This window comes from Aphidius gifuensis, linkage group LG5 (genome assembly GCF_014905175.1).
Source record: "Aphidius gifuensis isolate YNYX2018 linkage group LG5, ASM1490517v1, whole genome shotgun sequence".
NCBI lineage: Eukaryota > Metazoa > Arthropoda > Insecta > Hymenoptera > Braconidae > Aphidius > Aphidius gifuensis.
The window spans coordinates 19,529,281-19,553,179 of record NC_057792.1 but is presented as its reverse complement, the minus strand read 5'-3'; the positions used below and the strand labels follow the sequence as shown (position 1 = coordinate 19,553,179).

At 22.0% G+C, this 23,899-nt stretch overlaps 4 protein-coding genes across 4 annotated transcripts in view; 1 reads left to right on the top strand and 3 right to left on the bottom strand.

The window, feature by feature from the left end:
• LOC122858311 overlaps positions 1 to 7,038 on the top strand; it is a 78,554-nt gene extending 71,516 nt beyond the window's left edge. The window contains exon 10 of the mRNA XM_044161125.1: positions 6,393 to 7,038. The gene's annotated coding sequence lies outside the window, so the exon portion shown is untranslated. The remainder of the gene's footprint in view (positions 1 to 6,392) is intronic.
• A 3,958-nt stretch (positions 7,039 to 10,996) lies between these two features.
• On the bottom strand, positions 10,997 to 13,247 carry LOC122856550 (pickpocket protein 28-like). The gene is made up of 7 exons (XM_044158227.1): positions 13,222 to 13,247; positions 12,969 to 13,098; positions 12,606 to 12,900; positions 12,464 to 12,517; positions 12,241 to 12,391; positions 12,062 to 12,174; positions 10,997 to 11,256 (listed from the first exon to the last, which is right to left on the bottom strand). The coding sequence occupies exons 1-7, from the start codon at positions 13,245 to 13,247 to the stop codon at positions 10,997 to 10,999; spliced, it is 1,029 nt and encodes a 342-aa protein (XP_044014162.1).
• A 6,797-nt stretch (positions 13,248 to 20,044) lies between these two features.
• LOC122858310 (apolipoprotein D-like) lies at positions 20,045 to 21,006 on the bottom strand. The gene is made up of 4 exons (XM_044161124.1): positions 20,872 to 21,006; positions 20,668 to 20,783; positions 20,412 to 20,585; positions 20,045 to 20,298 (listed from the first exon to the last, which is right to left on the bottom strand). Exons 1-4 carry the CDS (start codon positions 20,980 to 20,982, stop codon positions 20,142 to 20,144), a joined length of 558 nt encoding a protein of 185 aa, XP_044017059.1. The 5' UTR covers positions 20,983 to 21,006; the 3' UTR covers positions 20,045 to 20,141.
• A 1,375-nt stretch (positions 21,007 to 22,381) lies between these two features.
• Positions 22,382 to 23,809, bottom strand: LOC122856549 (IQ and ubiquitin-like domain-containing protein). The gene is made up of 5 exons (XM_044158226.1): positions 23,527 to 23,809; positions 23,442 to 23,460; positions 23,026 to 23,361; positions 22,514 to 22,951; positions 22,382 to 22,403 (listed from the first exon to the last, which is right to left on the bottom strand). Exons 1-5 carry the CDS (start codon positions 23,807 to 23,809, stop codon positions 22,382 to 22,384), a joined length of 1,098 nt encoding a protein of 365 aa, XP_044014161.1.
• Between the last annotated feature and the right edge of the window lie 90 nt (positions 23,810 to 23,899).

Genomic DNA, 23,899 nt, shown 5'->3' with positions numbered 1-23,899 from the left:
ATTGTTTTTTTATGTTTGGCTATACTTGTAAACAATGATTTACCCTCGTATTTGAGGTTATGTATGTTTAAATTTGTTCAAAAAAAACTGGGGTGTATAGCGTGAGAAATTTTTTTGCCATTTCTATTGAAAGTGACAGATGTAAACTCATTTTATATATATATTGTTTTTTTTCTGGCATGCCAGTTTCACAATAAAATTCTGGTGAATGTGTATCATCTACTTTGAGTACTTGTTATCAAAAAAAAAAAAAAAAAAAAAAATACAATAAGAAACTGAAAATAAAAAATACAATAATATATACAAATAAATATTTAATTAAAAAATATAATGTTTTATTGAATTAACTGAGGTATAAAATCAAAGATGAATAAAAAATTTGTCTTTATGATGAAAAAGATGAAGCTTTTTCAAGCGTATACAATAAAATTTTTTACATTGAATATTTTTACCTTATTAAAACCGCGAATGAATTTTTGCAAGTTGAGCAAAAATTTTAACTAAGACTTGAAAATAAATCCAATTATATCGAGTGGATTTACTATAAATTTCTATTTTTTAAATTTATTTTCTTTTTAACTTTTGGCAATCGTCACGGTTTTTATCAAACTCAAAGCTTCATTGATACATAGTATAATGTTTTTTTAATTTTTTTTTTTTTTTTCAACTTGTGCCAGTAACCAGTAACCATAATGTGTGACCTGTCTCAACATTTGTTATACGATGTGCGAAGAAATCAAGTGGAATGATATGTCGCTGCGACAAGTCTTGTTATATCTCATATAATTTTTTTAACATTTTTTTTTTTTAAAGCTTTTTCTCCTTTATTTCCTTCTTTATTTACTTGCCTTTTTTTTTTTTTTTTTATTCTTCTTTCATCTTATCACCTAACGGTTTTTCTATTTTTTTTTTTCTTTTATTTATTTATTTTTTATTATTATTTTTTCTGTCTTATTGTTCCTTCTACAATATAAGTTAACCGACGTTTCACCTCAACAAGACTAAATAGTGGTCAGCACTTTACGCTGTTATAAAATTGAAAGTACGAGGAATAGTTTTTTTTTTTTTTTTTTTTTATTCTTTCATTCATTGCTTTTTTTATAAATAAAAGAAAATGATAATGACAACATATCCATAACTAAAACCATGTGCTAATTGACGTGAAAATTCTCACTTAAAAAGTTTTTGTAAATTCAGTTTTTTAAAAATTAAATATTAATCAAATTAAAAAAAGAGAATCAAGGCAAAATTAATAAGCTTGAATTTTTTTTTATTGAAAAGGTTTTTATATCGGATATATACTGATTGAAATATCTGTTCAATTAATGCCATCAAAAAATTCGAATCTGTTCAAGTGAATGACATTGATGAAAATTTTTATCGGCTATTCACTATGCATCAAGTATTTTTTTCTTTTTTTCTATTCAATCTATTTTTACTATTCAATATTTGTTTTATTTTATATGATTATTTATCTATTTTTTTCTTTTATTTTTAACCATATTTGGATTAACTGATTTTTATCTAGTTGAGTAGAACTTGAAAATAAATTGTGAATAAAAAATCATTTTAGGAAAAATAATATATTTAATATTTACAAATGAGAGTTTAACGTTGAAGCTTTTATCGTAATATTAATCTACATAACAATAAATATTTAATTTTAATACTACCATTATTATTTTCATCTGGTCATGACATTTTCAATTTGTATCATTTAACAAAAATTAATATATAATTATCAATCGTTTGATATAGAATAAAATTTTTAAAATTTTTAATTTTCAAAAAAATTAAAAAATATATCAAATTTGTAACTTTGAAAATGCTTTTTAACAATAATTTAATTCCCAAGTAATTTTTCAATTTATAAAAAAATATAAATCATAAAAAAATATAAAAAAAGAATAATTTAATTAAAATAAAAATTTCAACTATTTCTATTATTTTTATTTTTTGTATTGTTTTTTACTATTTTTAAATTATCAGGCTTAACTTGAATGTCATTTTAAAATGGTTTTTTTTTTTTATCAAAGCCAAGCTTAGTGTGTGAAATGATAAAAAAATATTATGTGACAAATAGATTATTTGAATAGTTAAATCAATAAACAATGATAATCACGATGATTATATATCTTTTGAAAATCACTTTTAAAATGAAACTTGATCGTGTACAAAATATATACATACATATATTTATGGTATCAAGAAATACGTAAATGTTTGGTAACTGTTGTGGTTTTCAAAGCGATACCGGGTAAACGAGCTTTATATATTTCAGAACACGTGCATTCAATACACACATATATACACACATGAACACACTGCGTAATTTGGATTGTATCCAAATATTCAAAAGTGCACATCGTTTCCGTTGTGCTTTGGTGAAACCCACACACGTATATCCGTGGTTAAATATATCTATTCTCATTTGGTCATTGATTAAAATGACTGCTTTATTTATTTTTATTTTTTATCATACATTGTTTTTCATTTTCTTTTTTTTTTTCCATTTTTGTTATTTAATATTTTCACTTGGTTTTTATTTTAACTATTTTTTATTTCAATAATTAATTGACCGTGGCAAGTGAAAATTGAGCCTCGTTATTATTTAATGGTTTATTGTTATACAAATCAACATCGGTTAATGGAAATTAAAATCATAATAAAATAAATGAAAAAAAAAAATTAACAATGATTTATAATTGTTATTTCTTTTATTTATTTATGATATTTTTATTTAAAAGTATAAAAACAAATTGAAAATAAATTTAATAAATTTACAATAATTGAATTTTTTTGAAAATAAAATTCAATAAATTAATAAATTTTTTCAATATTTAAAAATATATGAAAGTTTATTTGATTGAAAATTTTATAATGAAATTTTTTCCAATTCAAGAGATATGTTTTTTTATTAAAATCTATGAATTCATGACATGATTGGATCTTGTTCAGCGTTCTGTAATTTTTTTTTCATAATTTATAATTTTAAAATCTCCGCAAGCTCTCTTGATAAGCTGAATGAAATTTTTACAATAAAAAACATATTTTTTTCATTGAATATTTTTGATATTTGAGTATAATTTAATAATGATAATGTACACCATAAAATTCTACACTATGAACATGTAGGTCTGCTCCATAATGAATATGGTAATTATTATTTTATATAATTTCCAGCATCATGAACAGTTGATGTTAGTCTTCAACTAAATTTAGCTCTTGCATATGTTGTGTGCATACAGATCAAATTTACTATAGAAAATCATCATGATCTAATTACATTTTACTCTCAAATTCACAAGCATTCTTCTTGTAATATAATTTACCTCAACGTCGATTTATAATTAGATGAAGAAAAAAATCTATTTGATATTTGATCATGTTATATGTTTTTGGAACAATATGTAATGCTATTTAATGTCCAAGTTTATGTGGTTTATCCATTTGACCAAATACATATCAAATGGACATGGAATATTGTCTGGTAGTAGAAAACTGTCCTCTTTATTACGACATAACTGACAAATAATTTTTAAACGTAAAAAAAAAATTATAAAAAATGTATATTCTTTGATGTATTTTTTTAAATAAATTTTTTAACTTCTAATCTATCATTTTGTTATAAAAAAAAAACAAAATAAATTTAATAATAAACTAATTAATTATTATTTATTATATTTTTTCAATAAATTTATTCTTAAATTTTAATTAAAAAAAAAAAAATTTGGTAATGATTTTTTTCAGTTAAAAATTTAAAATTTTATAAACTCCAGCAAAGAGGTTGTTTGATATTAAGTCTTTGTGATGAATGACGCATTTTGTATTAACATTTCAAGACTGTTAAATATAATATTTTCTTTATAAACAAATAAAATATAAGCGATTTTACATAGTTAAAATATTTTTTATCAAAAACAAGTTGGAAAATTATTACTAAAAAATTACTGAACGTTGATTCCTCAATTCTCATCAATATAAAAAAAATAATAAAGAGTTTCAAAGCTCATATATGAAAAAATTCATCAATATAAAAATTAAAAATACTGAATAAATAAAAAAAAGTATAATTGTTTTTGTTTCATTATAAGTTTTAATACGGTATTGAAAGATAATAAAAATAAAAAAATAATAATAAAGTAAATTTAACTGGACTGAGGGAATTTGATGCCACAACGAAATAAAAGATTCAATCGGATTACGTGAAAATGGAAAAATTATCAATGTGACTAGATCTTTGGTCTTTTTATTTTTTTTTATTTGCCTACCATTCTCTGCCCTTTTTTTTTTTATTTTTTATATACTCTCACTCCTCATTCAAATTCCTCTCTTTTGGTCTCTCCCTCTCTCATTTCCCTGCCCACTTTGGTGAACCCTTCTGGGAGATGAACAGATATAAAAGTTTTCGTGTGTGGTACATCACGGAAATCCGCATAGGAAAGTAATTGAAATTGTAACCCAAGTTGATATAGAAACTCATGTGCATTTTCATCATATCTCATACATATACATTTTCTATTCAATAATATTTTCTTTTTTTTATATTTATATAAACTTTTATTTTATAAATACAGATGAAACATTTTTTTTTTTTTATACATACAAAAAGCTTATATAAAAAGTTAAAACAATTAATTTAAAGTATAAATAAATAAACTATTTAATTTTTGAAATAAATAAAACAATAAAATTATCATTGCAATAGTAGATGAATTTATATTCTTAATCAAAATAAAAAATAAAACAAATCTATAAAATAATTTGTCAACAAAATTTTTGATAAATAAATGTTTTTTTTTTATGTATAAAATATAATCTCTTTTTATATATTGTTATATAAGAAAATTGAATATGTAAATTCTTCATTTTCGATAGAAAATAAATAAAATATGAAAACTCAATAGGAAAAGCCATCATGGATATTTTGGACCAATGGATATTTTCAAAATATTACATTGGCACAGACATCTAAAGTGTACGTATCCCATATACACATGTGTATTATATTTCAATTTCAAAATAATCGAATATTACAAACACACACATTAAACAACAACAAATATATTATTTATTTTTTTTTATATCCGATAGTTCTGGTATATGTAAAATAAAATAATAAAAATAATCAATAATTTTATATATTCCTAAAACTGAATTTTCTCTTTTTATAAAAATATCTCTCATTATTTCTGAGCTATCATCCCTGTATATTTTAAATATAAATAAAAAAAAAAATAAATTTAAATATTTATTATGAATATTTTTATTTTTTTCAATAAACATTTATCAATATATATTCAAAACAAATAAATATTCATTTAAATTTTATTATTCTTTCTATTATTTCAATTTCATTCATAGAATTCTTTTTTTTTTATTTAACTTTTCCATTTTTTTTTTATTTTCTTTTGTCGTTTATGACAGAAAAAAAAAAAAAAAAAAGTATGCAGTTAGTTTTCTCTTGAAACAGAAAGTAGTTAAATGATAACAAATGCAAATTTTTCTTTTTTGGTTTTTTTTGTTAGAGTACTGTTGACGACAGATACTTTTCAATAGATATATATATGTACTACCTGTGAATTGTAAAATGTATTGTAAAAATTCTTTTATTTTTTTAAAAAAACACTGATGTAAACAATGATTACCCCTTGGGGCTTGAAAATACCGGAAAATAACAACCTTATATTTAAAAAAAAAAAAGTACGTGCGTATTTTTGTAACAAAAAAATAAAAAATAAACTAAAACTCATAAAAAATAAAAAATTTATTTTTTTGTTCTTTATCAGTTTTTTTTTTATTATTGGATCTGTATGTGACTTGTTACATATTTTATATTTATTTTTACAATTTTTTTTTCCTCGTTTCTACGCATTTTTTTTGCTCACAATTTTTTCTGCTCATATTTTATATTTTTTAAAAGCTTTTAAATTTTTTATTCTTTCCCGTTTGAAAAATTGAGCTTTTTGTTTTTTTTTATCCGTTCTTCAAATTACTTCGAAACTGATTTGAAAAATTATTTATAATATTTCTATTGGTAAAAAAAAAAGCTCAATATTCATGATAATATTATTTTCCAATGTGACAACAAAACTTGAAGATTGAATAGCCCCCTGAGTCTTTGTTTCGTTATTTATATTTATTATTATTATTTATTTCAACTGAATGTATTGATATCGATTGTGGTGGTATTTTTTTATGCAGCATTGTCAATTCAATTATAATAGATCTCAATGAAATGCAAGTGAATCCCTTGATTTATTTCATTTTTGTTTATTATTTTTAACGTAAAAATAGAGGTATTATATGTTTTTTCATAAATATAAAAACAGTATACTGTATAGAGTTTCAATTTATTTATTCATTTGTTTGTTGTATTTTTATTTTTTCAGGATACTCAATGGTTTCTCAATAGATGAATTTATGGAGGCATTCAATTGTAGGATAAACAAATGTTTTATGAAGATAAATAAAAGTATATAATAATGAATGCAAGTTTTTAAAAATATCTTGAAAAAAATTTATATTATGTATTAGGCACATTTATGCTTATATGCCAGATACAGTATGAGTAAAAAAAAATAAAACAAAATGGAATAAAAAAATTGTACAAGAAGAAATAGAAGCAGCAGGAAAAAAAAAATGAAAAGAAAAAGAAAAACAGATTGTTGATGTCAAACTGGCAAAAATTTATAACCAATATGCTTTTCCCAGTCGGATGGAGCATATTTCATGAGAGGAAGCTAGTCGTTTCCGCCTTCGACTTTTACACAGCGATCGTGAATCACTCAACAATACTTTTTTTTTTTTTTTCTCACTTAATATATATCTTTATGGTTCATTTTATTTTATCTTTGTTTATTTTATTTTTTTTTTCATCACCTTTTTCGGTTGCGAGAAAAATATAATAAAAAATTACACCATTTTTTTTATTTACATTAAAAAAGCAGTAGTATAAACTCGCAATAGTCAGACAGCTTGAAATTTTTTTTTATTTTTTTCAAATTATTAATTAATTGTTCGATCATAATTTTTATATTATATACCTACTTGAATTTGATTATGACTTTTTTTTTATTATTGTTTTAGAACATTGAAAAAAAGAAAAATAATTTTTTTTTTTTTTTTTTTTATTTAATTTATATAAGGTAAAATTGTGAAAAAAAAATATTAAAAAGTAAAATTTACAGCGTAAATTTTGTGCTTATATATTTTGAAGAAAAAAATGTATAACATAAAGCTGCTTTTGTGTGGTTGTGTACACAATTCTGAGCGAACCATTTTGATGTTGAAAATCAGCCCGACCTAATTAGCACAGACTGTAATGTAATGCTAATGGTAAAGGGTTAATAATCGATTGATATTTATGAAAAAAAAAAAAATATTAAAACCAGTATATATATATCATCTTACTTTAAAATTTTTTAAACTAATATTTTTTTTCATAATGATTTTGATGAAATTGTCCATTTAATTAAACACATATCTTTATTATTTGAATTACAGTATTTTTAAAATAAAAAAAATATTATCAAAGAAAAAATAAATTCCATAAATCATAATAATTTTATTTTTATTTTAGTGAATGTAATTTGAGGGTTACCAAGATATTGTGATGAATAATAAATAAAAAAAAATATTTAAAAAAACGTATCAGAAGGCGTGATTAGAATTTAAAATAAAATTTGAACATAATAATTATTATAAATAATTAATTAATAATGACGAAACGTATCTAAAATTAAATATATAATTAAATAAATGAACAAAAAAACATATATATATTACAATTATATCGTAAATTGTTTTATGTATACAAATATATACGATCGACTTGCAATAAGATTATATTTTTATATGTAAATAATGTCGTCGTTTCTTCTTGTTATCTTGATAATTAATAAATAAGTTAATTAATTAATTAATTAAATATAGAATAATAAATCTTCATTATAAAGTCTGGAAGAAAAAAATTTTAAAATAAATAAAAAAATAGATAAAGTTATAAGTCAAAAATACAATTTAATGCTTTTTTTATCTATATTCAAGGACCAGAATCCCTTTTATCTCTTGATCAAATTTATCATGAATAAATGAAAAGAAAATTGATTTTTAGTGCTTTTAAAATATATATTTGTATTTTTTCGAATACATGTTTTATATTCAAATTTAATGACGTGTTTTTCATATAATTTTGATGCTCAAAAGAAAATATCTATGAAAGGCATATGTTTGTTGAATTATTAAAAATAAAAAAAAATATTTGCCGTCATTTGCATCATGAATATTTCAAACAATATTAATTTCATCTAAATTAAATAAATTTAAATTTATTTTCACAAAATTTATATTACAAAAATTATTTTATATTTCTTCAACTTCTATAAATTAAAAATTAAATATCATTTAATTGCGAATATAATTTTTATTTAATTAACATTTATTAGTAATTAATTTTCAAAAAAAAAATTCAAATTCATTTAAATATAATTCCAAAGAATAGAGTAATTAATTTCATGGCAAATTTATTGTTATTAAATTTTTTTTTATCATCCATTATCTCAATTAAGATAATTGCAAAATATGAGCTTCAATCAAATTATCTCTTTTCTATTTAATTATCAAGTAATTCGGTGCTACCCCTACTTAATAATTATTCTGCAATTTAATGTTGTTTTAAAGTTTTTATATATGAAAATAATAATCATTTATTTTTAATTAGTATTATGTATTTTTTTAATGAAAATTTAATGGAAAATTGATATTGAATAACAAAAAAAATATTCAATAACAGTTTATGATACAAAATACCTATTAAATAAATTAATTAAATTTTTTTTTTTTTTTTTTTTAATCGTTAAAGAATCATATACAAAATTTTTATATGCATTTCTTTTTTCTTTTATTTAGTAAAAAAAAATAACGATTGAAACATTTTTTTAAAAATTTTCGGTCAAAAATAAAGAAAAAAGGGAAATCCAACTTTTGTTCCGCCTCGTTTTTCGTTCTCTCAAGTTCATATGGGATCCAATCAGAAAACACCACGTGATCTGTACCCAATCACACATGGATATCATCCGGAAATCCTCGTTCCAATTTAAACTTGAGTAAATTACGATTCCAATTGTTTTTTTTTTTACTCAATTTTAATTTTATCTTTTTATTTTCATGGCAATGTTATTTTATCTCTTTGTAAAAAATATTTTTTATTTTCAATCTTTGTCTACTGTTTTACATACATGTAGTTTCTATTTAAAAACATTTCTTGAATAATTTTTTCTACTTGTCTTTTTTAATTTTGATTATTTTTTACAACTTGAAGCCTTTTTTTTTTTTTAATTTATAATTTCAAATTTACATTCAAACTCATTGAAAAGCATTAATTAAAGTTAAATAATGAATTGAAATAAATAAAAATTCATACTACATTATACATCATTGTAATTATATAATTGTTATTTACATAAAACATCATTAAATATACAAAAATCTATATCTATAATTAATTAAAAATTGTAAGTTTTAAAAATGAATAAATATTATGTTTTTGATTGAAAATTTTTAAATTAATAATTGTTTATAATTAAAACTGAATTTAATTATCATATATTAAAATTTAAATAAGAAAAAAAAAATATTTAATTATTAAAATCATAAATAAATTGATGTAAAATAACTGAACGTGATACGACTTTTTCAAATTTATAATTTATTTATTTTGTTTTTATTTTTACAATAAATTGTACGATTCCACTGAGACAAAAATTCACGAAGCAACACTTGCCTAAAAAAAAAAAAAATTTTCAGCAAAAGTTTTTTGTGACTCTCGCATCGTGTTACTTGATATTCCGATGTTTACTGTAAAAAAGAATGAGTCAGTTGAATCAGACAAGATAGACAGTGATGTCCCATATAGTAAAAGAAACAGAAAAACTAAAAAGTAGATTTAGAAAATGGCAAAAAGCTTTTTCCAGTGTCACTGACAAATGGCTTTGGACTTTTTTTTTTTATACAAAACTAAGACTTGTCGTTCACGGGAATGCATAACATACTAATTTGCCATCGAGTTTTTCAACCAGTTTTATTTCTTATGAAACTTTACTTGACACATCAAATTTCGCCTATACATTTTAAAATAATACATAGTTTAAATTTTTTTTTTAATATTTATATTCGTATCTATAAGATGATATAATCAATTTTTTTTTTTTGTTTTAATATTCATATCAAGTTTAGAAACTCAAAAAAAAAATTAAATTTTGAACTTTATACAGACTTCGATTAAAAACTTGTCTCTTATTCTTCCAAGTGAGTTATCTGAACTTGTTCATAGGTTCTCAAACAAAAAATAGAATATATAAAAAAATCAAATACATCTATAGTGATAGGAAAAAAAATATATATGGAAAAAAGAAGAAGGAAAACTCAATTTTTTGTTGAGATAAGTGTGCAGCTGACTCGTCTCGTGAAATTTTGACAAGGTAAGTCGTAAATCCCAAGTCTGTACTTTCTACACGCTCAATTTTCGTGAATATATATACATATTATATATATCTATATTTTATATATGTATATATACTTCAAAGTACCTGGGGAGATAAAGTTTTGAAGTTCGACCTAGCAAAGATTACCACTCAAACTTGTTTTGTATATATGAAGAGAATATATAAACCAGATTGTAAATTGTCTGGTGTGTTTCTCAAAACGCAACTACCTTTTTTTTTTTCTCCTTCTCATAAAGCATCATAAAGATAAAAGCAGTATTACATCTCAACTGCAGTGAAATTACTTACATTTTAAAAATTACAACAATAAAAAATCCCAGATAGCTTTAACTCTCAATCAAGTGAAACAACAAAAATTTTATTATTTTAAATATTTTACTTTTCAAGTTTTACAAGCTAAAAAATTAAGAAATATTTTCCAATTTTTAATCAAGAGCATGTAGTATTATTTTTTCCAAACACAGTAAATCTAATACTTGAAAAATATGTAATTAATAACGTCGAAATTTAGGCCTATTATGAACCACCACACTGTGAGTATTCTTTGGTTGTGTCATTAATTCAGACCAATAAATATTACCAGAATTATTATGATTATTATCATTTACATCTGTTTCTATAGATGATATTTCAATAATTTTTTTACGTTGATTAACTGTACTCCATATTAGACGTATAAAGATATAAAAAAATTCAATGACACTGATTAAACTGAAGCCGATGAAGACACCACAAGTACCACCAATATCACCTGAAAATGAAATATATTTACATGAATATAGCGGTATATTACACCGAATAAAAAAAATATTTTTAACAAAAAACAATGACATATTTGTTTAAATTTGACAATTAGTTATCAATCATCAGCGATAAATTTAAATTCATTGATAATAAAGTGAATAATACAACGGTCAATTTATGTCAATAATACAATGTCCAGTTTATATTTGAATTACTACCAATTTAGTCAAAATTATATATACTTTATCCACATACAAATACGATTAATTTTCAGTTTATAAAAATTTTCACCTCAACATCCTCAAAACAATTGTTCATTGAATCAATTGATTCAAAATTTAATCAATTTTTTTCGATTCAACTGTCACAAACATTACTTCAATAATGAATATTTAATACACACGATATTCATCAATTTTTATATATCATCAAATAATAATAAATATATTTATATAAATCATTGATTATTATCATTTTTCGTGTAATAAAATATATATCAAATACATCAAATCCAGCTGGTAGTTTTTACATAAATAAATAAATAAAAATATGTCAAATTAAATATTTAAAAGATCTATGATTTTTTAGATCTTTCAAAATGCCATGATAAAAATTAAAATTATAAATAAATTTTTGTATTTTATTTAATAATTTATTATCATAAAAAAAAATACGTATTTAATTTTAGTTGAAAATTAAATATATGAATTTTTTTTATTATTTAAATAACCCCTTTTTGTTCTTTATAATTTTTATAAACTAAAAAAAAAATATAAATAGTATATAGAAAAAAAAAAAATGTATTTTCTTACTCAGTAATTCGTACCAGTAGTAACCGATGTCTTGCTTCAATCGAATTGTCCCAAATTTTGGAAAATAAATATGAACAAGACTGCTGTTACTTACACGAAGTATCGAAGCATTTCTAAAATTTACATATAAAATTAATTTATTAGTTAAGATTGATTTTTAGATTTGTTTTTTGCATTACCCCATGGTTGATTCCTGTGCTAAATTTGCTGATGATATTTCAAGTGTATATCTAACATCATGACATGCTGGATAGCAATGTCTGCAATTTAAAGAATCATCATTTGCATCTGGATTAACACTTCCTTGAAGTTGAACTGACCACAATTGTTCTAATTTAAAAAAATAAAAATACAATTTATTTAAAAATAAAATTATCTAAATTTTACTATTTATTGTCTTACTTTTATGTTGCTGTAAACATTTTGCATCACTTGTATCACAAACACGTTGTGCATCTGATTCAAGTAAATAATAAAAAAGTTTGATGAAAATTAATATTTTTATTATAAATATTATATTGTAATTAAATTAATTAAATCTTACTTTCATTATTACCACGTCTTGGTAGATAAAAAGGACGACATTCACAGAGTCTTATGATTTCATTAACACGACAATCAACAAGACAATCACTGTATGTATAACCAGCTGATAATACAGTACTTTCATCGGAAAATAAACATTTACGTGATGATAATGTAATATCACGTACAGCTTCAGTACTATAAAATGTACTTGCATCAAGTTTCATAAATGATTCTGTATTTGGTGCGATTAATACTTCTGAAACACCACCACTTGTATTGTCTGGATAATCACCAGGATTAAATATTGTTATCTATTAACAAAATAATTAATTTCTTTTTTTTTTTTTTTCAATTATTCAATTGATAATTATATAAAAACCTTAAATCCTGTTGTTGGTAAAAAAGGAAAAAAATAATCATTTAATTTTGGCTTCAATTCAACAGTCAAACCACTCAATTGACCAGCACTTGGATTAACATAAGGCTCTGGTTTTAAAAACACTTTTGAACTATTGAATTAATAAAAAATAAAAATATATTTTTATTATGAAAAAAATTATGTATATTTAATTTGAAAATAATTTATTTATTTTTTGTTTTATTTACTTTTTTAAATCATCTGGTTCACGTGCATAATTAAATGTGCAGCAAAATCCATTTTGAGTTTTTCTAAATGAAAAAAGTTCAGTACATTTTTTAGTCTCGTTCCATAATTTACATGAGCTTAATCCTTCATCACAAGTTGGTGATAGCTTTAACAATAAATTATTAATGGCAATGATTATTTTTCAATATAAATAAATATTTGATTTTTTTTATTTAATCACCATTTTCATTGTTTCGGTTATATCGTATAATCCTTCTTCATGAGAATCACCTAAATATTTAGTCAATATTTTATCTAACGTTTCATCTCCAGATGTATTTATATCAAAGGCCGTTTCATAAAGATTTCCTAAATGCATCAAAAGATTTAATATTTCATCATACGTTTCATTAATTACTGTTGAACTGGATCTAATGAAAAAAACAATTTATTAATTAATAAAAAAAAAATTTATATCAATCAGAAATAAAATATTTAATTTTTTTTATAACCCACATTTTATAGGCAAATTTTTCAGCTTTTGATTTACTGATTCTATTGATGTTACAAATAGCTATTCCTAAATTGAAATAAAATTTTAAAATCTCTAAAAATTGCAATTTATTTTTGAAAAAAAAAAAAAAAATTTCAATCCATTTTCCACTCACCTGGAAATTCAATATTTGTTAGTGGATAATTTTCAGTTGTAACAGCAGTCTCAACTGATCTTTCTGAATATTTTCTAATCATATTTGATGTTAACCAACCAACAGTGCAAATTGTCGTAATATGAATAATAACCCAAAAAAATCTTAGCGATAAAGAAAAAAAAAAATTCAACAGAAAAAAATAATCAATTAAATAAATTTATTTATTTTATTTAATTAAAATATTTTACCTTTCAAACCATGGTCTTTTTGATTCAGTTATATATTTATACCCAACTAAATTTGAATTATCACAAAAAATTTTAAAACCTTTACTAAAATAATTAATTATTTTTTTCAATCGTATTTTACGACGTGCTTTTGGTGATATCCATCCGTGAGATTGACGATATCGTTTTTTCATTATAATATGTAATTATTTTATTTAATGAATATTATTATTTATTTTTAATTTATCAAGTTTAATTACACTCCATTGTTTCGCACATGTCGATTGTTTCAAACTCAACAAATCACTGCTTGATTATTAAATTTCTATCACAATGCAATATCTCTCCTCTCTCTCCTCTCTCTCTCTCTCTCTCTCTCTTTCTTTTTTTATATCTATTTTATTTTCTACTAATAGACACACACATATGCACACTTTTATTTTTTCAATGAAAAAAAAGGACAAATAAAAGGCACAATTGAGTCATACATTGAAATCGTGGATAGGTAAACATTTATCAATTTGATGTAAATACATTTTACTCACTCAATTCATGGACAAGGCTATATGCACATTCAACATATAATTTTTATATTATATTATATTATCACACGCAATTTATCTCACCGCTGTATTTAACCTCCAACCCATCTGTCTAGTCAGCCTATAAATCAAGGTTAAAATTGTATTATTGATTTTAAAATTAATTATTTATTTATAATATATGTATTTGAAATAAACATGTTTGTATTTTTATAAAATAATTATAAATTAATTATATATAATTGTTTGTTTAATTTTTTTTATAAATATGATTTATTTGATTTATTATTATAGCTATTTATTTTTATTAAATTATGACATGATTTTTAAGAAATTGGCTGATCATATATTGAGATATTCTACTTGTTTGAAATTGGTTTTTTACTTTTAATTTAATATCAAAAAATAAATGCAATAATTGAATAAATTTCAAGAGTTTTTTTCATTTTTAATCAACTATTAATTTAATTGGATAAATTTTTACTTGATTTTTACATTTTAAATAATGGCAATAATAAAAAAAAGTTGGCAAATCAGTTGATTTTATAGTTTATGGTTTCATTTTAAACATTATAGTTGAAATAACGTCGACGTATTCAGGTACGTCAGTTTCTATAAAATTCAGTGAAATATACTAAATACTACTTAAACTATGTATTCTGCATATATATATAAGCGTATAAAGCCACAAAATAACCCATAAAAACAGTAAGAAAAAAATCCCAAGAATAAAAAAATACTCAGCCAACAAAATATTTGAGTTTTAAAAAGACGAGATTTAAGTTTCCTAAATAAAAAAAAAAAAAAAGAATGAGGACAAAAGAAGGTGATGCTTAAACTTTTTTTTGTAGCAACTAAAGCCAGCCAACCACGTGTTGCCTTGTGCTTTTTTTTTTTTTTTTCCATTTTTTATTTCATGACCTACTTGTGTGTCCAGATGTCAAATAAAATTGCCAAACTTCAAGTTGCAATTTTATTCAATATATATATAATTTTTTTTTTTTTTTTATTTTAATAATATTTTAATAATTTTCATTCAACAAAATACATTTATATAAGTATATATTTTTAAAATTAATTTATTAATTTTTTTCCAATTCAAAAATGATTTTTTTTTTATTTCAAAATATTAAAAAATATATTCAATTTTTTTTAATTTTAATTTTTAATTTTTAATAATAAATTCAGCAATTAAATTTTGATTAAAAAATAAAAAAATTAGTAATTATTGTTTACTTTACGAAATAATTTAAAATCATTAAAAATTTTTAATTGTAAATAATTTAAATGGTTAATTAATTCATCCTCGAATGTTAAATATAATTAATAATTTTTTTATTTACATTCATAATATAAATAAAGAACACAGCTGATTTTAAAAATAAAAATTTTCATTATATTAAACATTTAGATAGCCAAGCAATGCCTAATGTAATTATTGAGATATCATTTTCAAACGTAATTTATATTGTGGCTAGGAATAATTATTTTCAATAATAATAATTGGTGAGGTTTTGCTGCTGTAAAATTTTCTCTTCTGTTGTCCTCGCATGTTATTTATATTTTCTGTTGCTTTTTATTATATACATGTATATATTACACAGTATTGTGTAGACTTGAATGTACACATGCACACAATTTCCCGTGAGTAATTACATAGTCTTGATTTATTGCCAGGTTTGACCCATTTGACTGCATAAAATCTCCAACATTATAACTATCAAATATATAATTTTCTTTTGTTTATTCAATTTACGCAGTATCCAATGGTATAAATATTTAAACAATAGTTTTTTCTATTTTTTTTTACTTTTTCAATTATATTTTGAAAAAAAAAAAAATTACATTTGAACAAGTTGAATAAAAATTAAATAATAAACTAAAGTTTTTTAGAGTGAAATAAATATTTATTTTATACAATAGATTTTTTAAATAAATCTGTAATATTTATAAATTCTTTTTTTACTTTTAAATTATTTATAACAGCATGAAATTTTTATTTAAAAAATAACCTCATATTTTTTTTTCACAACAGATTATTATTTGATTATCAAAAATATTTTAATTTAAATTGTTTTATTTTGATGGATCAATTCGAAAGATTAAAAATATTTAAAATTTTGAAAAAACGATTTGAATAATGGGTGAATGAAAGCGTATTAAGGATATTTTGTGGTTGAATTGGAAATTTAACAAACATCCTTTGATCTATTTTAATGGGTTTTAAATTTAAACGAAAAAAATAAAATTGAATTAATTATTTTTAAAAATTAACAATGTGTAAAATATTTGTATATTTTTTTTTTATAAAAGCATAAAAAGTATATTCAATTTTTACGGAGAAAAATTATTAATAAATCGGAATTTTGAATATAAAAAAAAAGTATATCTCTTACAAATTAAATATAATTAAAATTAAACTTTTTTTAAATGAATAAAAAATTTTTTTACTTCTTTTTTCATACATCCAGGAGCAATTAATTTTTTTTTTTAATTTTTTAAACTTTTTCTTTAATTTCAAACAAATATAAGAGAGTAAAAAAGAGCGGAAGTAGTTTTTTTTTTGAAAAAAAGGTTTTCAAGTGGTGAAGAGTTGAAGGAAAATGAGAAAAATAAAATAAGTGGAAAATAAAAAAAGTGGTTTAAGTTGATGAGAATTATACCCAAAAAGAATATTTGAGTGATTATAACGTGGCCATTTCAACAACTGAATGCTTTTTTTTTTATTTTATTTTTTCTTTTTGTTCTTACGATCCTATTTTCCATTCGTATGTTTTTTCTTTTATTTTTATTTTTCAATTTACTACACTCTTGGCGTCATTTTCACATATTATTGATTTTTGCTTTTTAATTTTTTTCAATGTATTTTAAGTGTTTTTAATTTTTTTTGTATATGGCACAGTTGTGCTATCCTCGTAATTTTTTTTTATTAAATTGTTTAGACCAACAAGTTTAAAAATGGGAATTTTTTGAAATCACAAAAATACGATAGGGAATGATTTTGACGATATCCAAATTTTTTGTCGATATGACGATAAGAATTTTAATTTTTGCGATAATAGCGTCAAAAATGAGCTATCCTCGTTATTTTTTTTTTATTAAATTGTGTAGGACCTCAGCAAGTCTAGAAAAAAAAATGGGAATTTTTGAAACCGTCAAAAGAGGGTAGGGAGTGGATTTTAAGGGTTTTTAATTTTTTTGTCAATGATTTTAAGTGTTTTTAATTTTTTTGTCTATGGCAGAGTTGAGCTATCCTCGTAATTTCTTTTTTATTAAATTGTGTAGGACCCCAGCAAGTCTAGAAAAAAAAATGGAAATTTTTGAAACCGTCAAAAGAGGGTAGGGAGTGGATTTTAAGGGTTTTTAATTTTTTTGTCTATGGCAGAGTTGAGCTATCCTCGTAATTTTTTTTTTATTAAATTGTGTAGGACCCCAGCAAGTCTAGAAAAAAAAATGGAAATTTTTGAAACCGTCAAAAGAGGGTAGGAAGTGGATTTTAAGGGTTTTTAATTTTTTTGTCGATGATTTTAAGTGTTTTTAAATAATTTTAAAATGATGGTAAACAATATACTGTAGTATTTTTATTTATCAAATGTCAATATTTACTTATAAAAATGTCTTTGATTCAAAGCAAAAATAAAATATTTAAAAAGTTAAAATTTAAAAATTTAAAACTTATTTTTATTGACTTGACATGTTGTTTATTTTATTTTATTTTTTTTTTTCCTCAGTCGACCTTAACATCGGTATGTTCGTGGCACGATTAGAAGGGATAAAAATCCTAAATCCTTTGGCTTACAGTTTAGACTTTTCAGTAGAAAAAAAATTTTGACAAATTGATACCACTAAATACATATCTTTTTTCTTTTATATACCTTGCAATTGTTATTATTATTTATTTTTACAATCTACAAATTAATAATACATTATTTTTTCAATTAAATATATATCACGAAAAAATAATTTAATACTTTTTTCCATATTATTATTATCAATCAACATTGAGCTTATTTTTATCACAAAATATTTTTTTATAAATAGCAAATACTCTAAATAATTTTTTTAAATTCAAATTATCAAATAAATTGAATAAAAAAATTTTTTTTAATTCTATCTATAGTTTGAATTGAATTTTCAAATATAATTAGTTCAATTTACAAATTTTAATTGATAGAAAAAAATTTGAGAGCTTATATATAAAATAAAAAACAAACGTATATATTTCAACTCTTTTTTTTTCAGTTTTCAAAAATCCTGTGGTTTTATAATTATCCGCGATATATTTATAAATATTGACTGTAAAAAAATAACGAAAACATTTATAAAATATAAAATCAAATAACAGAGATTAGTTTCAAATTCAAATCAATTAGCTGTATCCGAAAGGGCTGTCGGTGAGGTCTGGGATACACCGGGTATAATTAGTAATGCCAATTCCGGAGGTTGCCAAACCCTAATTGCCACACTGGACTGTCAACATAAATTTATGTGGTTGTGAAACGCGTGTGTATACCCATCGGCAGTTGATTCGCAACAGGCGTGTCTATATCACCAATTACATATTCAGGAAAAATAAATTATTATACTCAATTAAATATTAAATTGTAATATCATTGATTATTAATTATTATTTATCAAACACAAAGATATAGATAAAAATTAATTTGTTATAATTACATTGACAATATTTTAGAATTTCAATTGAATGATAAATTAAAATTTGTAAAATTGAAAATACAAGAATATTGTGGTGACAAAATAAATAAATCTTAAAAAAAATAAAAAACTAAATTTTATTAATGTCTCTGGTTGTTTGGGTGTCGTGTTTCAAACGCTTTTGTAAACTATAACACAAGCCAATGGTTTTGTATGTATACGAAAGGCAAAGTAGCAGCCCTATACTTCCAATTTGCATTTAAAGCGAAGCCTCTGTCTTCAAAGACATTGATATATATACTACATTTAAGACTCCAAAAATTTATTTATAAAAGTAAAATAATACTCCAAGTTTAATGTAATAATAATAACAGTGAAAATTAATTTTATTAACTTTTATAATTTATAATAAAATAATTATAAAAGTTTTTGAAAAAAATTTCCTTTTTTTTTTTGAAATCTTAAAATAATCCTTTTTAATATGAAAAAATTATATATTTTTTGTTTTTTTATGATAATAATTTTATTGAAAATAAAAATATGTGTATATATTTTTTGATTAAAAAAAAAAAAACATTTTTCAATATGTATTATTATAAAATAAATTTATTTATTTTTTTTATATTTTTTAAATTATTTTAATCGATTTCAACTTTTTAATTAAAATAACAAAATTAATTATACTGTTATTTTGAAGATAAATAACATGTTTATATATTTTTTAAAATTTTTTAATTAAAATTATTCATTTTATATTGTAAAAATATTTAAGTTTAAAAAATGATAAAATTGTAAAAAATTAAATGTATAACTAAGAGTATGCAATTGATTTAAAACTGCTATGTTCATCATCATGATTCATCACATATAATAAGATGTAGTTTGTGTTGTTTAATAATTATATTCTCTTCTAGGACAATCGCATTGATCAACGTGTACCAATTTGTCTACCGGGAATCCATCATTCTTGAGAACGTTCATTGCACATTCATAATCTTCACGTGAAAGTGTAGTTGTTCTTGAAAGAATCCATACATATTCTTTGAACCTATCGAAAAGAATAAAAAAATATAAAAATTACATCAATGCACTAAATAAAATCCAGGCTTTTTCTTTTTTTTTCAATTGGCTATAAATATTTTTAAATGATCTATGACGTACACAAAGTTTTTATGAGGCTCGATTATTGTCTTGACAGCAAAACGTTCATAGTTTATAACTGATATGGTCATCACACCAAAATCTACTGGTTCATCAATTGGATATTCAAAATCAAAGACTGATGAATTTCCTCTTTGTTTACCTCCAGCAGTAATTCGACGATAGATTCCAGTTCTATTAAAAATATAAATTATAAATTATGTTTTTATAATTACAAATAAATTATATATTATTATTTTTTAACAAAAAGTCTTACACTGGATTCATTCCTATTATTGATGCACTTGATGGTGATATATTAATTATTGAACACTTGTCGTCTTTGTCATAATTATTTGGCATACGAAGAACTTCATACCAATCACCGAGATACTTTATTTCATAAAAATATAAAATCATTATTTATTCAACTATTATAATCTACTGAGTATAATTGTTAATTTTTTTTTCTTTTACATACCTTTGCTGCATCGAAATTCGAAATTGATGTTTGTTGAGGAAATTTAGGGATGACTAATTGTCCCAAAGAACTTCCAAAAATTATTGATAACAAAAAAATTGAATAAAACATTTTGATATTTACTGAAGAATTTTTCAAATACTCACCATTTTTATACGAAAAAATAATGTATATTTTACGTCGTTATCAACAATAATTTTTATTTACAGTAAAAATGTATTTTTATAACATTATAAAATAAATATGTTTTTAATAAATTGTTTACACCACTCTGCATGCAAGATCATTTTAATATTTTCTTAAAATTTAATTTAATTTTTATTAACAAGTGTCATTTATTTATTTTAAATAAATTAATATTTTTTTTTTTTTCAAATATATTTTTATATTTATAAATTATAATACAATTGTGCAAATAAAATTATTCAAAATAAACATTAAAAAAATTATTTATTGATTTAAATTTCATTGTGAATTTTTATCATTGATAAATAATATCCAGCTGTTAATACTAATTTTTACTGCATCATATTATCCTGTAATATCATGAAAAAGTTAGACATAAAATTGATGAAAAAAATCCACAAAAATGAAAACCATATTGATGATTTTTTTTTTAAATCTATTGATCTATTTTTTCCATGATTATTATTTTTTAATTCATTGTCAAATGATGAATAAATAAAAAAATGAAAAATACTGAAAAAAAATATTACATTAGTAGCATGAGCTATAAATGACCACAACGAAGGTATAATGTGGCCACGACGTAATTTATTGTCGCGTTACGAATCGTCCCATAGCGAGTGACTGTTATCTACAACGAGTGCATAACTTTCTCTTCATTTTTATCACTTTTTTTTATTTTAATTTATTATTACAATTTTTTAAAAACTTTTTTTTTTTTCTATTTATACAGTTAACCCGGTGAAAATAACTTGAATTAATATATGCTAAAAAAATTATTAAAATCAACTTTTATCTTTGCTCAGAGTAATCAAACAAAAAGTCGTTTTTTTTTTTTGAAAAACCAAGTGAGAGTAAACAGGTGCTCCATATTCAAATTAATAAAAAATTTAAAAAACTTTCAGTTGACCTTATTGTTTTAAATATGCTGACCAATTGACTTGAAATTTTTACAAACTAACCATCAACTTTAAAAATCAATATTATCATAATTTTATCATAAATTTTATTTTTTAAATAATAAAAAAGAATTTTTTATTTGTTCGTTAAATTTATCACTAGTTTAATTTTTTTTTATTTTTAATTATTTGGGTTTATTTTGGATGGCTGTCTTCCAAATATTGGAGAAATAAAAAAAATAAAAAAAATAAATGTAACACTCAGCTTTGTGTATTGAATGTACTGATAGAACAATCGAAAATTTCCAGTGAATTCTGATTGGCCAGTTACTCTTTGTGGTGTACATGACTGTCTATTGAAACGACTTCAATTTCCTCGGTTAGTGATCTGTGATATTTTTTTTCTCACCTTTGTTCACCACACTCTAAACTTGACATGAGAATTTTCTATCGAACAATTTTCATTAACAGAATGAAATTTTCTATAACAAAAAGATAAAAAAAAAACATCGTAATAATTTTAGATAAATTAATAAACAACAAGTGATTGAAAATACAATTTTGCTTGAAGATTTCGTAATAAAAATTTTTTAATTAAACTAGATTCATAAAGTTCCCAAGGATTAGTCATTGCTTGATGAATAGCAGCTTCTCTTTTCGTAAGTAGAATTGAATTCCAAGGTGACCATTCAGTATTACAATGAAAACGAATTAGCTTCAATGAAAATATATCGTCAAATTCTGATATACCGGATTTACCATGCCAAATAATATTAACAAGTTTGTACAATATTTTTGGTTCAATTCTAAATGCCAAACTTGTTTTACAGCCCATTCTTAATTCTGATTTTTTTAATTCATTTAACATTTGTTCATATGGTTCATAAAGAATTTTTGGATCTTTGTTTGGACGTAGGGATGAACATCTTTCACAAGTTGAAAGTATTTTTGTATTATTATTTTGAAAATTTGTTGCTGATAATAATTTTTTACACCTGTAAATATTATTTTAATTTTATATTTTCGAAATTTATTTGTTAAATTAATAGCATGATGTGATGAAGCATACCTTATGCAATATTTTAGTATTTCTTGAACTTTAATTTCACTTGGTTCACAGCAATTTAGTGTAAATTGAAAAAATGCAAATTTAACACGATTTTGTAATTGATTTATCATTTTATCTGGCATGTTTTGTGATAATAAATTAATTTCTTGATCAACAAGATACTCAAGGTCTCTTGATTTATCACATGTATGACCGAGTATTAAATTTTTTAGGCATTTCAATGTGTCAAGACGACTTGCAGTTGCTTTAACCATCAGTGCTGTGTACATGGATCTGCACTCACGAGCTCGTGCAACCCTGAGTGTTTCTACTTCTGTTTTTTTTCCATCTTTCGTTCTAAAACACAAAAAGAAAATTAAAACATAAAAAAGACAATAGCATAAATTAAAATCAATGAGTGTCGGAGAAAATTGTACCTCCATATTTCTGGTGCAGCTAATTTTTCAAGATAATTTAACTTGTCTTTTTCATTATTATTTTCATTAACTTTCATTTTTTTACGCTCAATTGTACGTAATATTTCAATTTCACGATTTAAAATCATATTTTTTGCTGTCAATTTTGAACAACCAAATAATGTACAATTAATACGTTGATTTTCTAATATTCTCCAACGATCAAGTATGTTTATTATCATATCAAAATCATAACGTGTACGTGGTGGACAATGATTTATAATTTTAAAACTATTTCCAAAACCAAATTTCATTAATTTGTCTTTTTTAGGTAAATGAGTTTTAGTTGCAATAGCAAAATGTGCCAATGATGATATTTCAGTTCTCATTCGGCATGCCCTTTGAAAAAAGAAATAACATGAATATTTTTCTTTTCTAAATATTTATGATTTACTAAATGATTATTAAATGAAAATTAT